General features: G+C 42.1%; 1 protein-coding gene and 1 non-coding gene across 4 annotated transcripts in view; both read right to left on the reverse strand.

The window, feature by feature from the left end:
* Positions 1–4,520: 4,520 nt before the first annotated feature.
* Positions 4,521–4,624, reverse strand: LOC114675176 (U6 spliceosomal RNA). The gene has a single exon (XR_003726271.2). It is a non-coding gene; the product is annotated as a U6 spliceosomal RNA (small nuclear RNA).
* Positions 4,625–8,570: 3,946 nt separating this feature from the next.
* GPC3 (glypican 3) overlaps positions 8,571–20,216 on the reverse strand; it is a 455,475-nt gene continuing 443,829 nt past the window's right edge. For all 3 annotated transcript variants that reach the window (XM_015128213.3, XM_077988476.1, XM_077988475.1), the window contains exon 8: positions 8,571–9,125. In XM_015128213.3, coding sequence (XP_014983699.1) covers positions 8,956–9,125 — 170 coding nt within the window. In that variant the 3' untranslated portion in view covers positions 8,571–8,955. The remainder of the gene's footprint in view (positions 9,126–20,216) is intronic.

A 20,216-nucleotide genomic window follows, 5' to 3' on the forward strand; every position in this document is an offset into this window, starting at 1 on the left:
GGGAGATGCCAGGCTAAATGGTCCCATTGACTGCAAGCCTAAGGCAGACACTCTTATTTGGAATTCCCTATCTTCTAGAAGCTTCTCCTGTCACAGTTATGGATGGTGTCTGGGAAGCTCTGAGGACGGGACAAACCTCTTCAGATTTTCCAGAAGGGCAAAACATGGTTACTATTGGCAATGTATTGTAATGGTAAAAGTAAATGTAATTAGCCATGGTGAAACACAAGTCATGCTTCTATTTATTCTGTGATAGTAAACAAGTTCAAAACAGGCTGGGTATGGTGGCTCACGCCTGTAATTTCAGCACTTTGGGAGGCCAAGGCAGGAGGATTGCTTGAGGCCAGGAGTTTGAGACCAGCCTGGGCAACATAATGAAACCCCATCTCTACAAAAAATAAAAAATTAGCCGGGTGTGGCGGCATGTGCCCATAGTTCCAGCTGCTTGGGAGGCTGAGGTGGGAGGATCCCTGAGCCTGGGAAGTCAAAGCTGCAGTGAGTTGTGATCGCACCACTGCACTCCAGCCAGGGCAACAGAGTGAGATCCTGTCTCCAAAAAACCAAAACATTTGCATCAAGATAGCACAGAAAGTGAACGGCAATTAAATCCAAGAAATCCATGCCCTGCTCTCTCCTCATACTTTTTCTCTTGCTATGCCTTTGCTCGTTCAGGATAAAGGAAAATCTACAGGTTCTTGATTGTGGAAACCTGTAAGTAAGCAGTCTCTAGGATCCATGCAAAAAGCTCCTTTTCATTTCCAAATAGGCTGCATTTAGTGCCCTGGCTAAGACAAAAATGTGGGCAACAAATTCATCCCAAGTACCAAACAAAGATTATTGTGGGATGGAGAGTATTTTCAGAGACAGAACATTTCCTACCTCCTCAATTAGTGAATTCAATCTATTCTGTGGTCGTGTTTATGAACATTTAGGTGTGGGGGCTGGGTGGGGAGGAGCAGTCTCTCAGCCTTCCCTAAGAGAACAGCACAGAAGGGGTTACCTAATTCCACTGTGGGAGTTTTATCTGCCTCCTGGATGGTTCAGTGTAGGTCTATGTCTAGACTGATTACAAAAGCACCAACAAAACAAAATAAATACCTAACATCTTACAGAAAAGGCATGAAACCAAACAGTATGAGTGGGGAGAACAATGCCTCTGTTGTGACAGGAAGTCTTCGTGAGGATGATGGAATTCCTGCACCCCAGGTTCTAATTTGTAAGGGCAACATTAAACGTCTCAAAACAGGCCCTGGCTTGAACATATTAATTTTGAAAGCAGTGTGTTTGGTTAGATAAGGGATTTTTTTTTTTCACTGCCACTAGGATCAGAATGAAGATCAGTATAACTAACTCCATCTGCAAGGGCACAGATTTCAGAAAACAGCCTTTACTGTCATTCACCAATATAACCCATTTGTTAATCCTTCCAAGTGACAAGGTGTGTGCAATGTGATTGAAAAGGCTCTGGTTGGCTCAGTCCTGACTTGCACTCACTGTGCTGTGTGACGTTAAACAAATCTCTTAACCTCTCTGAGCCTCAATTTCTACATATGTAAAATGAGGGGGTTGGGGTTGCTAATCTATCTTTGTGAGTCGAAGACTCTAACAAAGCAAAATAAATGTAACAATCCCATTGCCTAATGGTGCTGACAACTGGGGACTTTCACCCAAAAAGAAAGCTGTAACATCATATCCAAAGTAGTTCTTAAATATGTCATTCTAAACTGAAGCTGCAGTTGAGTGATGGCTTGCTCTAGAATTCTAAGTCGAATCACCTCTCAAACTCTAAGGTCAGTGTATAACTAGGTGGCAAGTATGTCACATAATTGAAGGTACATTTGTTAAGCCAGTAGTTTCAAGTGGCCTGAGGCAGAACATTTTGAATGCTTGTTTGTTCATTCCCTCAATGTCCATCCCCTCAAATATCTATTGAACACCTACTATGTATCAGGCTCTGCAGGCAAGATGTTTCTCCTGGAATCCTATGCCTTCTCCTCCCTTCCTACCCCTGACTTTCCCCTTTCCCTTTCTTCTTTGCTTTTGGTTTTGTTTGTGACCCTGGGTGCAAAGGATTGAATGAAAGCTACTGCTTGGTTCATGGTAGGCACCATAGTTGGTCCAGATAAGGCCCTTCTCTTGATTTGTTTCGTTCATTCATTCTATTTTATTCCCAAAGCTCACTGCCATTTCCCTCCCTGCAAAGGTACCCATTCTAATGCTGTAAATGTAGACCTTTTAGTATGGCTATATTTTTGTAAAATATGTATTGTTATATATATATATTTGAGACAGTCTCAATCTGTTGCCCAGGCTGGAGTTCAGTGGTGCGATCTCAGCTCACTGCAACCTCCCCCTCCTGAGTTCAGGTGACTCTCCTGCCTCAGCCTCCCAAGTAGCTGGGACTACAGGTTAGCACCACCATGCCTGGCTACTTTTTGTATTTTTAGTAGATACGGGGTTTCACTATGTTGGCCAGGCTGGTCTCGAACTCCTGACCTCAGGTGATCCACCTGCTTCAGCCTCCCAAAGTGCTGGGATTACAGGCGTGAGCCACAGCGCCCGGCCTGTGCATATATTTTAATTAATTCTTGAGATGCTATATAGCCCATTCTTGCCTTTTTTTTTCTTTTTTACCCATACTAGGATTTTAAGATCCATCCATGCTGCTGGGGGTACATATGGTCTGTTGCTTTTCACTGCTGCATGATACTCCATGGTGTGCATCCTCACGTTGTACCTCTCCCCTCTCCCAGGGAGGTACCTGGTATCCTGCAGTGCTTCACCATGGCAAGTATTCCAAAAGTAACCTGCCTTGCACATGGCCCATTATGGACCTGTGTCATATTGTTCTACCTAAAACACTCTTCTCCCTTAGTCTTTATTTGTTTTTTGAGACGGAGTCTCGCTCTGTTGCCCAGGCTGGAGTGCAGTGGCGCGATCTTGGCTCACTGCAACCTCCACTTTCTGGGTTCAAGCGATTCTCCTGCCTCAGCCTCCCGAGTAGCTGGGATTACAGGTGTGCACCTCCATGTCCAGCTAATTTTTGTAGTTTTAGTAGAGATGGGGTTTTCACCATGTTGCCCAGGCCGGTCTAGAACTCCTGGCCACAAGTGATCTGCCTGCCTCGGCCTCCCAAAATGCTGGGATTACAGTTGCGTGCTACCACGCCCAGCTAATGTTTGTATTTTTAGTAGAGATGGGTTTTGCCATGTTGGCCAGGCTGATCTCAAACTCCTGACCTCAAGTGATCTGCTTGCCTTGTCTTCCCAAAGTGCTGGGATTACAGGCATGAGCCACTGTGCCCAGCCCAATGCTTTATTTTTCTGTTTTTTAAATGTGAATCCTTCAAACACAATACAGTAATTTCTAAATATATAAAAGTGAATAAAAAGCTATGAGCTTATTTGGTTGGTTCCTTGGCAAACCTAGAAGACCTTCTACATCCAAACTAGTACTGTGAGTTTCCAAAAGGCCCCCTTAGAAGGGAATCATTGCACCAGGGACAGTGTCCTCAAATTTTCTGGAACTTTTCTTTGGAAAAAAAGAGAAACCTCCATAGCCTATAGCACATTCTTTGGAATCTTCCTGGGGTGACAGAGGGAAGGGGCTTTGTTTCTTGAAGGCAGATTTGATTTTTGGAAACAGCTAAAAGCTACTTGGCAGCAAGTGTGGTGAATGAGGTGGGTGATCAAACTGGATAATATTATTTTTGGTTCCAAACAAGGTGTGACTATAAAGAAATGAGGCTGATTTTCTCGTATGGCACATAAACTAGCTCAACAGCAATTCCAAAAGAGGACTTCCAAAAATGCTGTGGCCTTGGCAAGAAAAAAATATTTCTCCACCCCAGTATACACACACACACACACACACACACACACACACACACACACAGAGTGTATGGCATCTGACTCAATCCATAGACAAGGAAATCAAAAGCCCTTGGAACATTTTTTAAAAACCAATTGTGCAAGTATGGGATGGAAGAGACCTGACTGGGCAGCCATTCTTGAATGGCTGCCATGGGCTCAGCTACTGGCCTGACAGGACAAGAGGACCACTGGCCCACTGGAGCCCAGCTCACGAAGTAGCTTGTCAACACTGTCCAATGTGTTTAGAAAAGCAGACAACCCAGAGGCAAGAGTCAGTGACTGAAAATTATTGCAAAAAGGGAGCTGTGTGAAAACTAGTGCCATCTTAGTCTCTTTTTTTGTTTGTATAAATGTAAGGGGCACAAGTGTAGTTTTGATTCATGGATGTATCGCATAATGGTGAAGTCTAGGTTTTCAGTGTAACCATCACCCAAATAGTATACATTGTACCCATTAAGTAATTTCTTACCCCTTATTCCTTCCCATCCTCTCACCTTTCCCAGTCTCCAGTGTTTATTATTCCACTCTCAATGTTCATGTGTACACGTTATTTAGCTCCCACTTATAAGTGAGGACGTGCAGTATTTAACTTTCTATTTCTGAGTTGTTTTACTTAAGGGAATGGCCTCTAGTTCCATCAATATTGCTAAAAATATGGAACGCTTCACAAATTTGCATGTCATTCACGCGCAGGGGCCATGCTAATCTCTGTATGGTTCCGATTTTAGTATACGTGCTGCCCAAGTGAGCATGGCCATCTGAATCTCAGGATGCTCTTTATGGAAGAGCCAGACCATAGGAGGAAACAATAGGAAGGCAGATTTAGGCTCACCCTAATAAAGACTGATTCATATTATATATATATATATATATATATATATATATATATATATATATATATATATATTTCTCAATAAAGCATTGGTTGTAAATACTGCAACAGTATGCAACTGCAAAAAAAAAAAAAAAAAGAATTGTCTGTTTAATACAATCTCATGTATGTGAATGTGCATATACAGAGAAGGGGTGAAAGAATGGAAAAATATAAATATTTTTCTTTTTCTTTTTTTCTTTTTCTTTTTTTTTTTTTTTTTTTTTTTTTGAGATGGAGTCTCACTCTGTCGCCCAGGCTGGAGTGCAGTGGCGCAATCTCAGCTCACTGCAAGCTCCGCCTCCCAGGTTCACACCATTCTCCTGCCTCAGCCTCCTGAGTAGCTGGGACTACAGGCACCCAGCACCACACCTGGCTAATGTTTTTTGTATGGAAAAATATAAATATTTAATAGTAGATTTCTATGTGGTATGGAATTATGGGGCAAACATCATTTTCTAAACTTTACGTAATTATGTGTTGTTAGATTTTATTACCTGTATTTCATTTGTAATAACTCTTTTCCTTTAAGAAATGGATTTGCTAAAAATTCAAGGTATCCAACAACCAAACAGGCTACTTTGTGACCTAGTGAGAGCCCTGCCTTAGGAGGTAATCAAGCAAACATTGTGGGATGAACTATCAGGTCCCTTGCAGCCTAGGGACTCAGTATCTGTTATTTAAGGAATTAACCTTATTCAAGTACCAGAGTTGAGTTGATGGAAGTTCACTCATGCATCCAATGAGGAAGAGGCCTTCCAACACAATGGACAACTTCCCAGTTCCCAGGTCTCTTCTAAGAAAAAATAGTCATCTTAACATAATTCAAGTGTAGAAAATTTAAATCAAAGGGTAGAATCAGGCCAGGTGCGGTGGCTCACACCTGTAATCCCAGCTTAATGCCAAAAGGATATGGTGGATTTTCCATGTTTTATACATGTCTATGGTTATCCCAGCACTTTGGGAGGCCAAGGCAGGTGGATCACTTGAGGTCAGGAGTTTGAAACCAGCCTGGGCAACATAGTGAAATCCCATCTTTACAAAAAAATAGAAAAATCAGCCAAGGCTAGTGATGTGTGCCTGTAGTCCCAGCTACTCGGAAGGCTGAGGCAGGAGAATCACTGGAACCCGGGAGGTGGAGGCTGCAGCGAGCCGAGACGGTGCCATCATACTCCAGCCTGGGTAACAGAGGGAGACTCTGTTTAAAAAAAAAGGTAAAATGGTAGAATCAACACGTCAAAGATGAAAAACCACTAACTAGCCATGAAACTTGATTCTGAAGTAGAACAATAATAAAAAAAAAATACATAGAGAGGTAGGAAAAGACAGAGGCAAAAAGCTAAGAGAGACATGCCATTGATACATAGTTGATGCCAACAGGATATGGTGGATTTTCCATGTTTTAAACATGTGTGTGGTTATCCAGTTGAATCCCATCTACGTAGCTGAAGCCAGCAGGTCTTGGACATGACAGGGGAGTTGTCTTCTGGTCCTCCTCAGGCTGGATGGTCCGTAGCTGCAGGCAGAGTACCAGGACAGCAGAAACACAGGCTGCCTGGGGTCATGTTCTGGAAACTGAAGCAAGTCAAATATGACCTTAGGCTGGAAAAGTTCTGAGAGGCACTGGAGGAACAGCACATTGATGCCACCAGCTGGGCAGAGGGACCGGCATTTACTGCCTTTTGGGTTGAATGGTGCCACAAAATCTGAGTAACAAAAAGGTTAGAAATATTGTCCTCATTCTCCATTTGACAATAGGGAAACTAAGGTCTAGAGAGAGGAAGTGGATGAGAAGGGTGTGCGAAAACTGACAATCTCCTTTGCCTCCCAGAGAGGAGAAATGGACTTTAAGACAGTCCTCTCCTGCTTGCAGGAGCAAACCTTGGTCTCTGAGCCACAAATTATTTTTTGCCGCATCAAATATCAACATTTCCATGGAATGACAGGGACAGTTATTAGATGATAACTGGGCTTTAAATCCTTCTTCTGGGTTGGTGTTGCTATATTAGACTCTGAGTCCAAGCAGCAAACCTTTGTAATGTGTAGGTTTCATAAACCAAAGTCCAAAGTTTCTTACAAACCCCATTCAAATACACAATGATGGTTTAAAAACAAAGACAACTGGCTTCTTTCTCTTTCTCTTTCTCTTCTCTCTCTCTTACCCACCATTACAAATCATTGAGATCACATTAACACATTCAACTGATTGTAGTCTTAGCTTCAATAAAACTAACCAAAGGAAACGTCAAACCAAACATTTCCAGTTTACGTTTGTGAGCATTTCTGCAAAGGAAGAAGATGGATATTGGAAAATTGTGCTCTGCAGGAGACAGAAGTATGTTGGTGACAGCAGGAGAGGGGGTGCAATAAGTTGTGAGAAATTACACATTCTGCTTCCCGCATGGTGACCTCCTGCCATGGGACTGAAATCGGAGATCCTGACTAGGACCACCTCGTAGAATCAAAGGGGACTTCCCCATCCATTCCTTGACCTTTGCTCACACTCCTTCCGTGCATCTCACCCTCTCTTTCTTATATATATCAGGTGGGAGTTGAGTCCTCCCCCTTTAGAAAGAATCAACAATCTCTCTATTGACCTGACCTGGCAACAAGGCAATGTGCTAAGAATTATACACATTACAAAAATGGCAGGGTGGTTAGTCCTGGGATCCCTCAGCAGCAGAATGTCTGAGTATTACCTAAGTGCCATTATTATTGCAATGTTGTATGTGTAAAAAACAGACTTTTTTTTTTTTTTTTTTGAAACAGAGTCTTGCTCTGTCATCCAGGCTGGAGTGCAATGGCGTGATCTCAGCTCACTGCAACCTCTGCGTCCCAGGTTCAAGCGATTCTGCCGCCTCAGCCTCCTGAGTAGCTGGGATTACAGGTACCCTCCACCACACCTGGATAATTTTTTTGTATTTTTAGTACAGACGGGGTTTTGCCATGTTGGCCAGGCGGGTCTCAAACTCCTGACCTCAAATGATCCACCCGCCTTAGCCTCCCAAAGGGTTGGGATTACAGGCGTGAGCCACCGCACCCTGCAAAAAACAGATTTTGAGTAGTAATACTGGGCCTATGGTTGATGAAAAGCCAGTGCTGTAATTACTACTGGTGTCAGACCTTCAGTTCCATGAGAGCAGGGCTCAATTCTGTTTGGTTTTCCACTGTCTCCAGCATCTGGTATAGTACCTGAAACCCAACAGGTATGCAAAACCTACTCATTGAATAAATGAATGTTGAAGAAGCTCACCTGCGGCCAAGAGTGACAGTTGCTCCCTATAAATCATGGGTTTGCTGATGACAACTTCTGCAACCTGAACCAAAGCAATGGCTGCCCATGCCATGTGGCAGCCCCTGTGGAGAGAGGCAACACAGCAAGCCTGAGACAGCAGCAAAGAAGCTGGGGAGTGATTTCTTTGTACTGTTTGGGTTCACCTGTCTTGATTTGGGAGAAGGGAGAAGATGAATTGTATAACTGTACCTGATTTACATAGAGGATTCCTATTTGGGCAAAGCATTTTTGGCAAAGTAAAAGTTGTAAAGAGAGACTAGATCAGGTAACCCTTTTGAGATACCTTCAGTTTCATTGACAAGATACTCCAACCAAAGGTTTCGAAATGAAGATTGTGGATTGTGAGGGAGTGATTCTAATTGGTTCTTGGAGTCAGGATTGATTTCCACCCAGAAGGAAGGCAGGGAGGTGGGTTTCAAGGACCCTGTCGGGGCCTGATAAGAATATATTGGATGGAAAGTTTAGTGAGAAGGAAAAAAAGCATTGCACAGTCACCATAGATGACGGTTTGCAAAAAAAAAGAGCCAATACATTTTTATTTGAGCAATTTATTTTTTTTTTCAAAGAAATCCATGCAAAGAGAGAGAGAAAGAAAGATAGAAAGGGAGGGAGTAAGACAGAGAGAAAGACATGGTAACCATGTTCTAGCAGCCAAACATAGGAAAATAATTTGGCACAACTTGATGGTTTTCTTTTCTTTGCAAAAGGACAATCTATATACTACCACTAAAATTTATCTTCCTCCAAAAGATACCATTTGATTTTCAAAAACATAACACATGGTTAGTCTTCTACTTAATGGCTGGAGGAGGTATACAGGATAAAAAAAAAAAAAGAAAAAAATAAGAAAGTGGTTCCCTTTATCGAGGAAGACCACAGGGTGCTGTAGGGCAGCACATGTGCTGGGCACCAGGCAGTCAGTGCACCAGGAAGAAGAAGCACACCACTGAGATGGCCATGCTGGTGAGAAGCTTCAGCGGGGAATGAACGTTCCCAAGGTTGTGAAAGGTGCTTATCTCATTGTCCTTCGGAGTCGCCTGCTGATTGTTTCCAGGCACATCATCCACATCCAGATCATAGGCCAGTTCTGTCAACCAAAAGAGAAGGATTTGAAATGCAAGTCTACCCATAGCCTCAGTATAACACTATCCACAGCTCGAGCATGTGTCTGGACTGCTGGAAAGCCTCAGCTTTGATTTCCTTTTTAGGGGGGAGAAAAAGGCCACTGTGAGATGGGAAAAAGAAGGGTATGTGAGGGTGGGGGGCGGGGAGAGGGGAGGCAGTAGAAGGAGCCAGCCAGAAGTGCTCCTTCCAGAGATCATAGCAAGCGGGAGTGTGGAGTGAACAGGCTGCACCCCATTGCCCTTTGGCTGCATACACATTGTAGGGTGCACGCTAGCCCTTTGCAACATCTCCTCCCAGGCAAGGTTTTGCTTGAAGGGCATTTTCAGCAGATCTTATGGTTATCAAAACATAAGATGCCATGTGGGTGACTATACCCTGTGGTGTGTTCTTGTGTGTATGTGTGCTGGTGGGGAGGGGGTGCTGTGGGTTCCCAGTGTACCTTTCTTAGGCCCTGCACCTTATATACATTTCCTTGTCCTGGGAGCTTTCCTTTAATTAGGGTTGTGAATAGGTAGTTTCCTGTTGAAAGTTGTTTTATTTTCCCAAATAATTCTCCTTTTATCTATAAGGTCTTTTCATTTCCCCCTAAAAACAATCCTCGCAAAAAAGCAAAATTGACCAAAGCATAGATTTAAACTGATACCAAGTGAATGGGAGTAAGGAGAGGCTAATGGGCAAGGGCCTTTCATTCTTGGACTGCCTAGCATTTATGATATATGTTCATGATTCTGAAAAAAAAATCACGGTGTTATTTAGCTTGTCCTAAAGCAAAAGTGGCCCCAGAAGGCAAATCTAAGGAAGACAGTGGTTTATCAAGAAATTAAAGATTGCTGACCCTGTCCCAGGGCTCAATATGTTTCAGATTTGCTTTTCCAGATTTAGAGATCAAATCTACTCTCTTGGCGATTCTAGACTCCATTGTCAATGTTGCTATTTCAATATCCTGTGAAGGTGATATGATGTGAGCAACTTCACCAGCCAACTGTCTGGTAGCCAAGGGAGCTGGAAAGATCCTTTGGGACACTGAGATGCCCAACAACAGGCACAGAGGAAATGACTGGGATTCTACAGAGGGAAGGAAGGAAGAGGAAGGAAGAGCTTCTCTTACAGGGGATGAAACACTCAATAAGTCACAGGAAAAAAGTGTGGGGACTCAGCTGGTCCAGTATAGAGCAGGGCCCAGGACCAGGGCTCCGCTAAGGCTGGCACTGGTTGGGGCAGGCAGCAAGGTCAAAGTGATCAAAGCCAGGGAGTCTAATTTCACAGACTAAGATGCCAATTTCCAAAAGGTCTATTGCAATCTATACTGCCACCAGCAATGATGAGAGAACCAATTTACAGCACCTCCATTGAAAAAAGATAATTTTTGTTAATATAAGGCGACATCTCAACGTTTCTTTATTTTGCAGGGATTTGATTACTAGTGCAGATAAACTTTTTCTATGTTTTAGTTTACTAATTATATTTCTCAACGCGTAGTAGTTTATACCTTTTGCCTTTTTATCTAGTGGGTATTGATATTTTTCCTATTCATTTTAATAATATATATTTTGTTGAACTTTTGCCTACATTTTATACAAATATTTTCTCCATTTTGTTATTAACTATTTTCATGGCTGTAGAAAGAAATAATGTCCTAATGTTTAAGATATATGAATCTGGTTACATTTTACTCCTTTAAAAGCAGAGAGCTTTTCTTCCTGAGTACTCATAATAATTCAAATCAAATTTTCCAGGAAACCCTCTTACCCAGGGAAAAGCAACAGAGCAGACTATAATCTAGATTCCCTCCCTTCCAAAATAAATACGTACAAACAAAATAAAAGAGAAAAAGAACAAAGAGCAATGCTCTACTTGGAAATCAGACCTCTTTCTTTGAAAGGTGAACTATGCAGGGTGCACAGAGAAGGCCGAGGTCAGCTGTCAGTCGGCAAGGATAGCACAGGCTTAGGTCACGATCGGGTTTCACCAAAGTGGAGAGCACATATGGCTAGATCTGTTGAAAGCCCAGCCTTGGTTCTCACAGCAACTTCTCAACTTAAATGAAGAGGAGTATTTTTAGGGTTGACCTGAATGACAGCACTCTCAGCATTACTTTCAGATTCCTTTTCTGGATAGTGCCCCTTGCCCGACATCAAGATGAAATAATATCTATTAATGCCACTGCTCAGCTCCTGCACTGTTTCTTTTTTCAAATCATCTGCTAACTTTCAACAGTTTTGTTTACTGTAGTAGTTATGGCAAACCCAGAAGTTTTGTTAAATCCAGTTGTTTCTAATTTTTTTTTTTTTTTTGCCAGTAAAGACCTCTTCTGATTTTGTTTGTTTTTTGTTTTGTTTTGTTTTGTTTTGAGACAGGGTCTTTCTGTGTTGCCCAGGCTGCAGTATAGTGGTGTGATCATGGCTCAATGCAGCCTCGATTTCCAGGGCTCAAGCAATCCTCCCACATTGGCCTCCCAAGTAGCTGGGGCCACAGGCATGTGCCACCCTGTTTGGCTATTATTTGTATTTGTATTTTTTTTTCTAGAGACAGGGTTTTGCCATGTTGCCCAGGCTGGTCTCAAACTCCTGAGCTCAAGTGATCTGACTGCCTCGGCCTCCCAAAATGCTGGAATTACAGGCATGAGCCACCGCGCCTGGTCTTCTTTTGTTATTTCTATCTCTTCAGCCCTGTATTTTGAAATTATAGTAATGATGCCCAATTACTGAGTGCTCACTGTAGGCCAGACACTGTGTTAAACTATTTCTGTACATTATTTCATTTAATTTAACCATCTCCACGATGTTATAAGGTAGGTATTATAATTCCCATTTTACTGGAGAGGAAGCTCAAGCTCAGATTAATTATTTTACCCATATTTACACAGCTGGTATGGAGTAAAGGAGCTATTTGAGTCCAGGTCTGACTCTAAACCTCAAATGAAGCTATACTGCCTCTTGAAAAATTCTATATACCAAATAAACTACAGTGATTAAGTAGTAATGGATTCTTCTTGAAAACAAACTCCATTGGTGAAATACACAGTGCCAAAGAGAACTTCCAAAAAGCATGAGAGCAAAGTCACTGTTTGCACATAAAATTGAAGACATACTTGATTAAGTAGCCTTGTTAAACTTTTTGAAATCCTGAAAAGAGCTCTGGGTTGGGAATGGGAGTTATCATATCAGTTCTATTTCCCTGAAGAAAACAACAATGATGGCCAAAGTCATTAGATACCCCAACCACAAAGGTGGCCAAGTATTCTACCTCTAAAAGGCCCCCAGGAATATTCAGAATGCTATCTCCCTGTGTTCCCTAAGCTGTGGCTGCAGGTTTCCTGAGGCGCTTCATTCAGCAGTAGCAAAAGTTTATCACCCAATTCCATAGCCAGGTACCTGTGGCTTATAACTGATGGGAATCCCAATAAAGCCACTGTATGCTTGGGCCACCATCATGAAAATTAGAGATAAAGGGAATAGCTCAGCATAGTAAGGAAGCATTATGGAGACAGAGGAAATAGGATTTTTGGTGAAAGATAAATACAGACATTTCTGGACAGGGGAAATGTAATCCAATTTAATTCAACAAACAAAACTAGCCTATGATGTCTCAAGCATCACAGTAGAGGGTTAGAGAAAGACTTACTGTCTGCCTTCATGAGCCCCCTCACTGGCAAGGGAAATTGATCAAGAGACAATCCAACTAGCTACATGGCAGAAAGTAGAAAGGGCTCAGTTAAAGGCACAAGCAAAACATCTTGGGGATAAAAGAGAAAGAGATAAAAATTTCAAATAGACAGATCTTGGAAGGCTTCTTAAAACAATTGGGATATCCCACTACTGGGTATCTACCCAAAGGAAAAGAAGTCATTCTATGAAAAAGACACATGAACAAGCATGGTTATAGCAGCTCAATTTGCCACTGCAAAGATATGGATCCAGCCTAAGTGCCCATCAACCAACAAGTGGATAAAGAAAATGTGGTATATATACACCATGTAACACTACTCAGCAATAAAAATGAATGAAATAATGTCTTTTGCAGCAACTCGGATGGAGCCGGAGGCCATTATTCTAAGGGAAGTAACTCAGAAATGGAAAACCAAATATTGTATGTTTTCACTTATAAGTGGGAGCTAAGCTATGAGGACGCAAAGGCATAAGAATGATATAACAGACACTGGGGACTCGGGGGAAAGAGCAGGAGTGGGGTGAGGGATAAAAGACTACATATTGGATACAGTATACACTGCTCGGATGATGGGTGCACTAAAATCTGAAAATTCACCACTAAAGAATTCATCTATGTAACCAAACAATACCTGTACCCCAAAGACTATTGAAATAAAAATAAAAAATAAAATTAAGAATAATTGGGACATAATCTACACCATGAAGGATGGACAGAATTATGGGCTGAATGAATGGTTATTCCAGGCAGAGGGTGCAGCCTGACCCAAATCACCAAGCTCAGAGAATGTCTGTGAGGCATATTCAGAAGCAGCAAATAGACCCCATGGTAGGAGGAGCCACAGAATGTATATTGTTGTGGGGGGTGTGTGTGTGTGTGTGTGTGTGTGTGTGTGTGTGTGTGTATTGTGGGGGAAGAGGTGGTGGCGATGAAAGGTAAGGCGGAGGGACAAGTAAGAGCCAAATTACGGTGGATTAGGAAAGCTAAAACTATTCTGTGAGCAACAGGGAGCCACTGAAGGTTTTGAAGTAAGCAAACAACACAATCTGATTTGTGTTTTTTAGAAAGATCATTGTTAACACTGTGGAAGACAGCTCTAAGAGGGAGAGACTTGTCAGACATCTTGTGTTGAAATAAATAAGAAGCCTGTGGGAATAGTATCTGGGGATCAGCCAGTAGCAAAGTTAAAAACAAACAAACAAACAAACAAACAAAAAAACCTTACAAAGTGGCTAAATCTACACCAAACCAGAAACTTCTCAGTTTGCTACAAACCAGATGTATTATGAGAATCACCACAAACCATTCTCTTTTCAATCATTCATATCTTTATGTTTATCAGTGATTTTCCAGAACATATTTTTGCTGTATTAGGTACATATTATAAAATGCACATAAATTGTTTCTATCTTGATCATCAGTAAGAACCTTTTGGGCCAGCAAGGAGATTTTCATGCTAAATCCAAAAATCTGTTTCTATTTGTAATCAGTTTAACTATGCCCAGAGGGTAGACCCAACCTCTGTACTAATTACACACTCAGCCCCTGACTCTCATTTTGCCTTCATGTCCTTTGTGTTGCAGATTAGATAATTATTTTAAAAATAATGGTCAGTCATTAATGTCTGCAATGTTTTGTGTGTTGAAAAGTTTTTCTTTGTTGGGAAAAGCAAAAAATGGAGAGCCCTCTATCTTTGGTTATTCAGCATCTCCTAGCAGAGTCCCTAGGAGGCTGGTCTTAAATTCCTGGCCTCAAGTGATCCTGCGCATCCTGGCAGTCTGAAGCCCTGGGTTCCACGCCTACTTTAGCTACTGACTTATTATCTCACCTTAGACAAGTCATTTCCTTCTTTTCTGGGCCTCAGTTGCCCCATCTGGTAAATCAAAGTGTTGAACTGGATGACTTCTAAGTTTCCTTCTAGTTTTATTTCTCTTTGATTCCAAGGCTCTTGCAGCCCAGTGAGGGATATAGCCTGCTGCAGGCTGTAATCATTCTTCCACCCCTGACAGGGCCTCCATAAGCAAGCCAGGTCAATCAGTTGCTTCCCTTGGGATGTTTCTCTGGTAATATTCATCAACTACCAAATTCTGAATTCTCTTTTTTTCTTGAGCTATTTTTTAATCTTGGATGAGAGATCCTGGCAATAAACACATCCATGCTGGATTGTTTCTGTTTTGCTTTTAAACTCTGGCATAACAACTTCCATTGAAGCCAGTACACACAGAGCTTTGGGGGAGAAGTTGCTGGACCTGGGGTGCATCAAGCAGGTATGGACAGGCATGCACAGGAGGATCTGGGAGCCAGGAATACAAGCCTTTGGGCCCTTACAAAGCTACTGGAGTCTTGAGCACATAATAGGAAGCAAATGCTCACCCTCTGAGGGCGTGGGCTTCAAGGAGGATGATGCATTGCTATGGGGGCTTCACCCATACCAACAGGAAGACTTCACAGGGCAGCCTGAAAGAAGTGCTGCTATCAAAATGCCAGGAGAGAAAACACTGCTGCTGAGCCAAGCATAGGGATTTCTTTCTTGCCAAGCTTGCATCAGCAGATGGCTTCAATCTGGCCCTAATATAGCAACAGAGCAATACTGCTATCTCTGTGTTTTGCATTTGCTGTGTACAGTTGGCCTCCAAGACATGAATACGTGAAACCTCAGGACATTGCTTGGCAAACCCCAGAGGCTGAAGCTGGGGGAAATCTCTGGAGAAATCACATTCATTGCAATACCGCTCACTCTGCTGCCTGTTCCCACAAGAGCCATTGGGCTCTGCCATTCGCTCTTGAATCCAAAACAGACCCTGGTTTCCTTGTTCTCCCTTCAGCACAACCCTCTTTCCTGCCACCTCAATACCTCCTCTTTTGTGAACTTTTAGATGTGAAATGACTAGACTTTAAAGCAGAAGAAAATGACTTTGCAAATGACCCTTGGGTCTCCGGGAGTCTAGATTTTCTTCTTCATAGATCAGATAAGGAGGACAAGGAACACTTGAGACCTCTGGTTTTTAATTGGTCTAATGGGACTCCTTTTGGGAATGGGCTCATTTAACAATCTGCCTTTTTTTGAGACAGTCTCGCTCTGTCACCCAGGCTGGAGTGCAGTGGCCTGACCTTGGCTCACTGCAACCTCCACCTCCAGCATCCAAGTGATTCTTGTGCCTCAGCCTCCTGAGTAGCTGGGATTACAAATACACACCACCACTCCAGGATTATTTTTGTATATTTCATAGAGACAGGGTTTCACCATGTTGTCCAGGCTGGTCTCGAACTCCTGAGCTCAGGTGATCTGCCTGCCTTGGCCTCCTAAAGTGCTTGGATTACAGGTGTGAGCCACCACATCCAGCCCACAATCTGCCTTTTTGACAAACAAATGAGTTGCTAATTTTGCCCACTAAATGACAGTAACACCTGGGAATAATCCAATGGCCTCTCCTAGAAGAGGGTTTGGGCAATGAGATGTCCGCTTCATTTCTTATGGCTCATTCCAGCTTGCAAACATCTTTAGTTACAACAATGGGATGTTGAAAGAATACAATGAATTTTTCCCATTAGCTGAGGCATGGCCTCTCTTATTATAGGCCTCTGTTTCTCAATCTGGAATATGTGTATCTTCAGATTACACTGCAGTGGGTTGTAGGTACCTGAAACCATCGCATGCTTCTTCCTAGGGAATTAGGGGGAAAGCACACTTTTTTATACTAAAATATGCAAGGCTAATGATGGAGCAGAAATATATTAGTTGCAAGCTCACTGAAGACTTAATCAGACATTTCCTGTTTAGCAGGTTATGTCTCAAATCCTCAGGAGTGGGGATTCACTCACTCTTCTCTGACGTAGCAGGGTATTTAGGTAGAAGAATCTTAAAAACACTGTTAGAGATCGGGCACAGTGGCTTACACTTTGTAATCCCAGTATTCTGGAAGACCAAGGGGGATGGATCACTTTAGCCCAGGAGTTTGAAACCTGCCTTGGCAACATGGTGAAACCCTGTTTCTACAAAAAACAGAAAAGTTAGCTGGGCATGGTAGCATGTGCTTGTAGTTCCAGCTACTTAGGAGGCTGACGTGGGATGATAGCTTGAGTCCAGGAGGCTGAGGCTGCAGTGAGCTGTGATTGTGCCACTGCACTACAGCCTGGGTGATAGAGTAAGACCCTGTCACAAACAAACAAACAAACAAACAAACAAACAAACAAACAAAAACAACTCCAGCACTGTTAGGCAACTTGAGTCACCTGGGCTTTGTCAACTACCATGCTGGACCTTTTGACTCACAAATTTCTGATGAGTGACTTAATGTGGTCTTTTCTATGGCAACTTCCTTGTTACGAGGGAAACATCATGGTGATTGTCCTTAACTAGGGCTCAGACTGCTTTCTTTTTCTAACACAAATGTTTCCAGGGGGTTTCAACCACCAGCTATGCTTCACTATTATGTGTAGCCATTAAGAAAGAAATAAAAAAGTCATATGGGCCACCACTTACTTACTTACTTACATACTTACCATTTATAGAGATGGGGTCTCACTCTGTTTCCCAGTGCAGTGGCACGATCATGGCTCACAGCAGCCTTGAGCACCTGGGCTCAAGCAATCCTGCCACCTCAGCCTCCCAAGTAGCTGGGACCACAGGTGTGTGCCACCATGCCTGGCTAATATTTTATTTTTATTTTTTGTAGAAACAGGGTCTTGCTCTGTTGTCCAGACTGGTCTTAAACTCCTGGCCTCAAATGAGCCTCCTTCCTCAGCCTCCAAAGTGCTAGGATTACAGGCGTGAGCCACTGTGCCCAGCCTACCATAGTTATTTAGGCATATCATGAGTCAAATCATATTCCCAGGAACAGAACAACCCCATCCTGGAAGCACTGACAGTATGCGTGGGTAATGCGGGTGGTGGCTCTCCTCCAGCAGCCCCAGCATTCTCACCACCTTCCCCAGCAGTGTCATGACCACTCCTCTGATGTCTACAGGTCCTTCTTGCCTGAGGCTGCTTAACAGCTCCACAGATATCAAAGCTCATCAAAACCTTTACTTCCCACAGCAAAAGGTTATCTCATTCCCATGGGAAATGATGGTCCTAACAGTCAGTAGTAGAAGAGGAGCTGGGGACAGAGACACTGTACACAATGGCCAGGGAAGAAGATCAAGAGAACTGATGTAGAGAAGGCAAGGGACGGGAAGTACTTTAAAGAGGGGTGGGTTAACACGGTCAAATGTTGCATAGGGGTCAAGAAAAGTAAAGACTGAAAAGAAGCCACTGTAGATGTTAAATAGAAGGTTATGGGTGATTTTTGAAAGATGTTTCAGTAGGATCATTGGGTAAGAAACCAGATGTAGCCATGGTGCCTGTCTGTAGTCCCAGCTACTTGGGTTGCTGAGGTGGGAGGCCAGGAGTTCAAGATTATAGTGCACTGTGATTGCACCTATGAATAGCCACTGTACTCCAGTCTGGGCAACACAGCGAGACCCACTCTTTAAAAAAGACAGTGAGTACTGAGTTAAGGAGAGAGGGGGAGCTAATGTGGATTCTCTGAGAAGTCTGAGAGTGAGTGAAATGAGGCATTTGCCACCCTGACTGTGCCTGGGGTGCATGGCAGTGCTGTTAGTGCCACAACACCTCACCAGTCTGTACAACCAAGTTTTGTTAGAAGGTGCTTCTAGAATTCCAAAGCAAAATGGCCTTTAAAAATACTATATTCTTTCTGTTGTTGATGCATAAACAACCTGTAACCATATACTCAAGCAGATACTTGTATGCCAATGTTCACTGCATTGTATTCATAATAGCCAAAAGGTGGAAAGAATCTAAGTGTCCAGCAACAGATGAATGGAGACACAAAATATGGTACATCCATTCAATGGAATATTAGCCAAAAAAAAAAAAAAGAAATGATGTACCGATAAATGGCACCACATGAATGAGCCTTGAGTGAGACTCCATCTCATAAATAAATAAATACACAAACAAACAAACAAACAAATGGGGATGTCGATTTCTAAAGACTGACAAACACTGATAGGACTTTAACTACTTCTAATATGTTGGTGGCCCTAAATTCTCCACAAGGTAGTCATTTCTCTAACTTATCTCCTATTGCTGTTAGTTTTTAGTTGCACCAAACACACATTGAAATTAGCCTGCATTCTAGAATAACACAGAAACTTATGCTGGAATTCTTCAGTTTGTCCAATTTTCAGCCCTTACAAGTTCTGAGACATTAAGGTTATTATTACTCAAATGTTCCTCACTTTTATTTTCTTTGTGTCATTCCAGGTCAGCCAAAAGAATTATTTTACATAATGATATGTATACACCTCTTCTACCTAGCTGAAGAACAACTTAATATACACATTAAGAAGGATGTGGAATAGCCAAGATTAAAACAACAACAACAACAACAAAAACACACACACACAACTTAAAAAAAAACATTACAGTAAGTGAAAGAAGCCAGTCACAAAATACCACATAGTATATAATTCTATTTATATGAAATGTCCAGCATAAACAAATAGATAGAGAGAGAAAGTAGATTAGTGATTGCCAGGGCCTGGGGGTAGGGAAAGGGTGAGTTACAGCTTAAAGGTTACAGAGTTTCTTTTTGGGGTGATGAAATGATTTGGAAATAGTGGTGATGGTTGCACAACATTGTGAATGAAATTAACACTACTGAATTGTACACTTTAAAATGGTTCAAATGTGAAGAAAGGGGAACCTTGTACACTGTTGGTAGGAATGTAAACAACCACTATGGAGAACAGTTTGGAGGTTCCTCAAAAAACAAAAAATAAAACTACCATATGATCCAGCAATCCTACTGCTAGGTATATACTCAAAAGAAAGGGAATCAGTATATCGAAGAGATATCTATACTTCCAGGTTTCTTGTAGCACTATTCACAATAGCCCAGATTTGGAAGTAACCTAAGTGTGCATCAATAGATGAATGGATAAAGAAAATGTGGTATGTACACATAGTGGAGTACTATTCAGCTATAAAAAAGAACGGGATCCTATCATTTGCAACAACATGGATGGAATTGGAGGCCATTATGTTAAGTGAAATAAGCCAGGCATAGAAAGACAAATATTGCATGTTCTCACTCATATTTGGGAGCTAAAAAATAGATCTCATGAAGGTAGATTGGTGGTTACCAGAGGCTGGGAAGGGGAGAAGCAGGAGGGATGAAGGAGAAAAAAAAAAGAACACAAATGTATTCATTACCACTGAACTGCACACTCAAAATTAATAAAGATGGCAAAATATATATGTATATTTTACTTCAATAAAAAATAAAAATTGGTTAAAATGGCAAAGTTTACATCCTATATATTTTGCCATAATTAAAAGAAAAAAAAAAAACCATACACTAGAAACCAAGAGATA

The sequence above is a fragment of the Macaca mulatta genome, chromosome X (genome assembly GCF_049350105.2).
Source record: "Macaca mulatta isolate MMU2019108-1 chromosome X, T2T-MMU8v2.0, whole genome shotgun sequence".
Lineage (NCBI taxonomy): Eukaryota > Metazoa > Chordata > Mammalia > Primates > Cercopithecidae > Macaca > Macaca mulatta.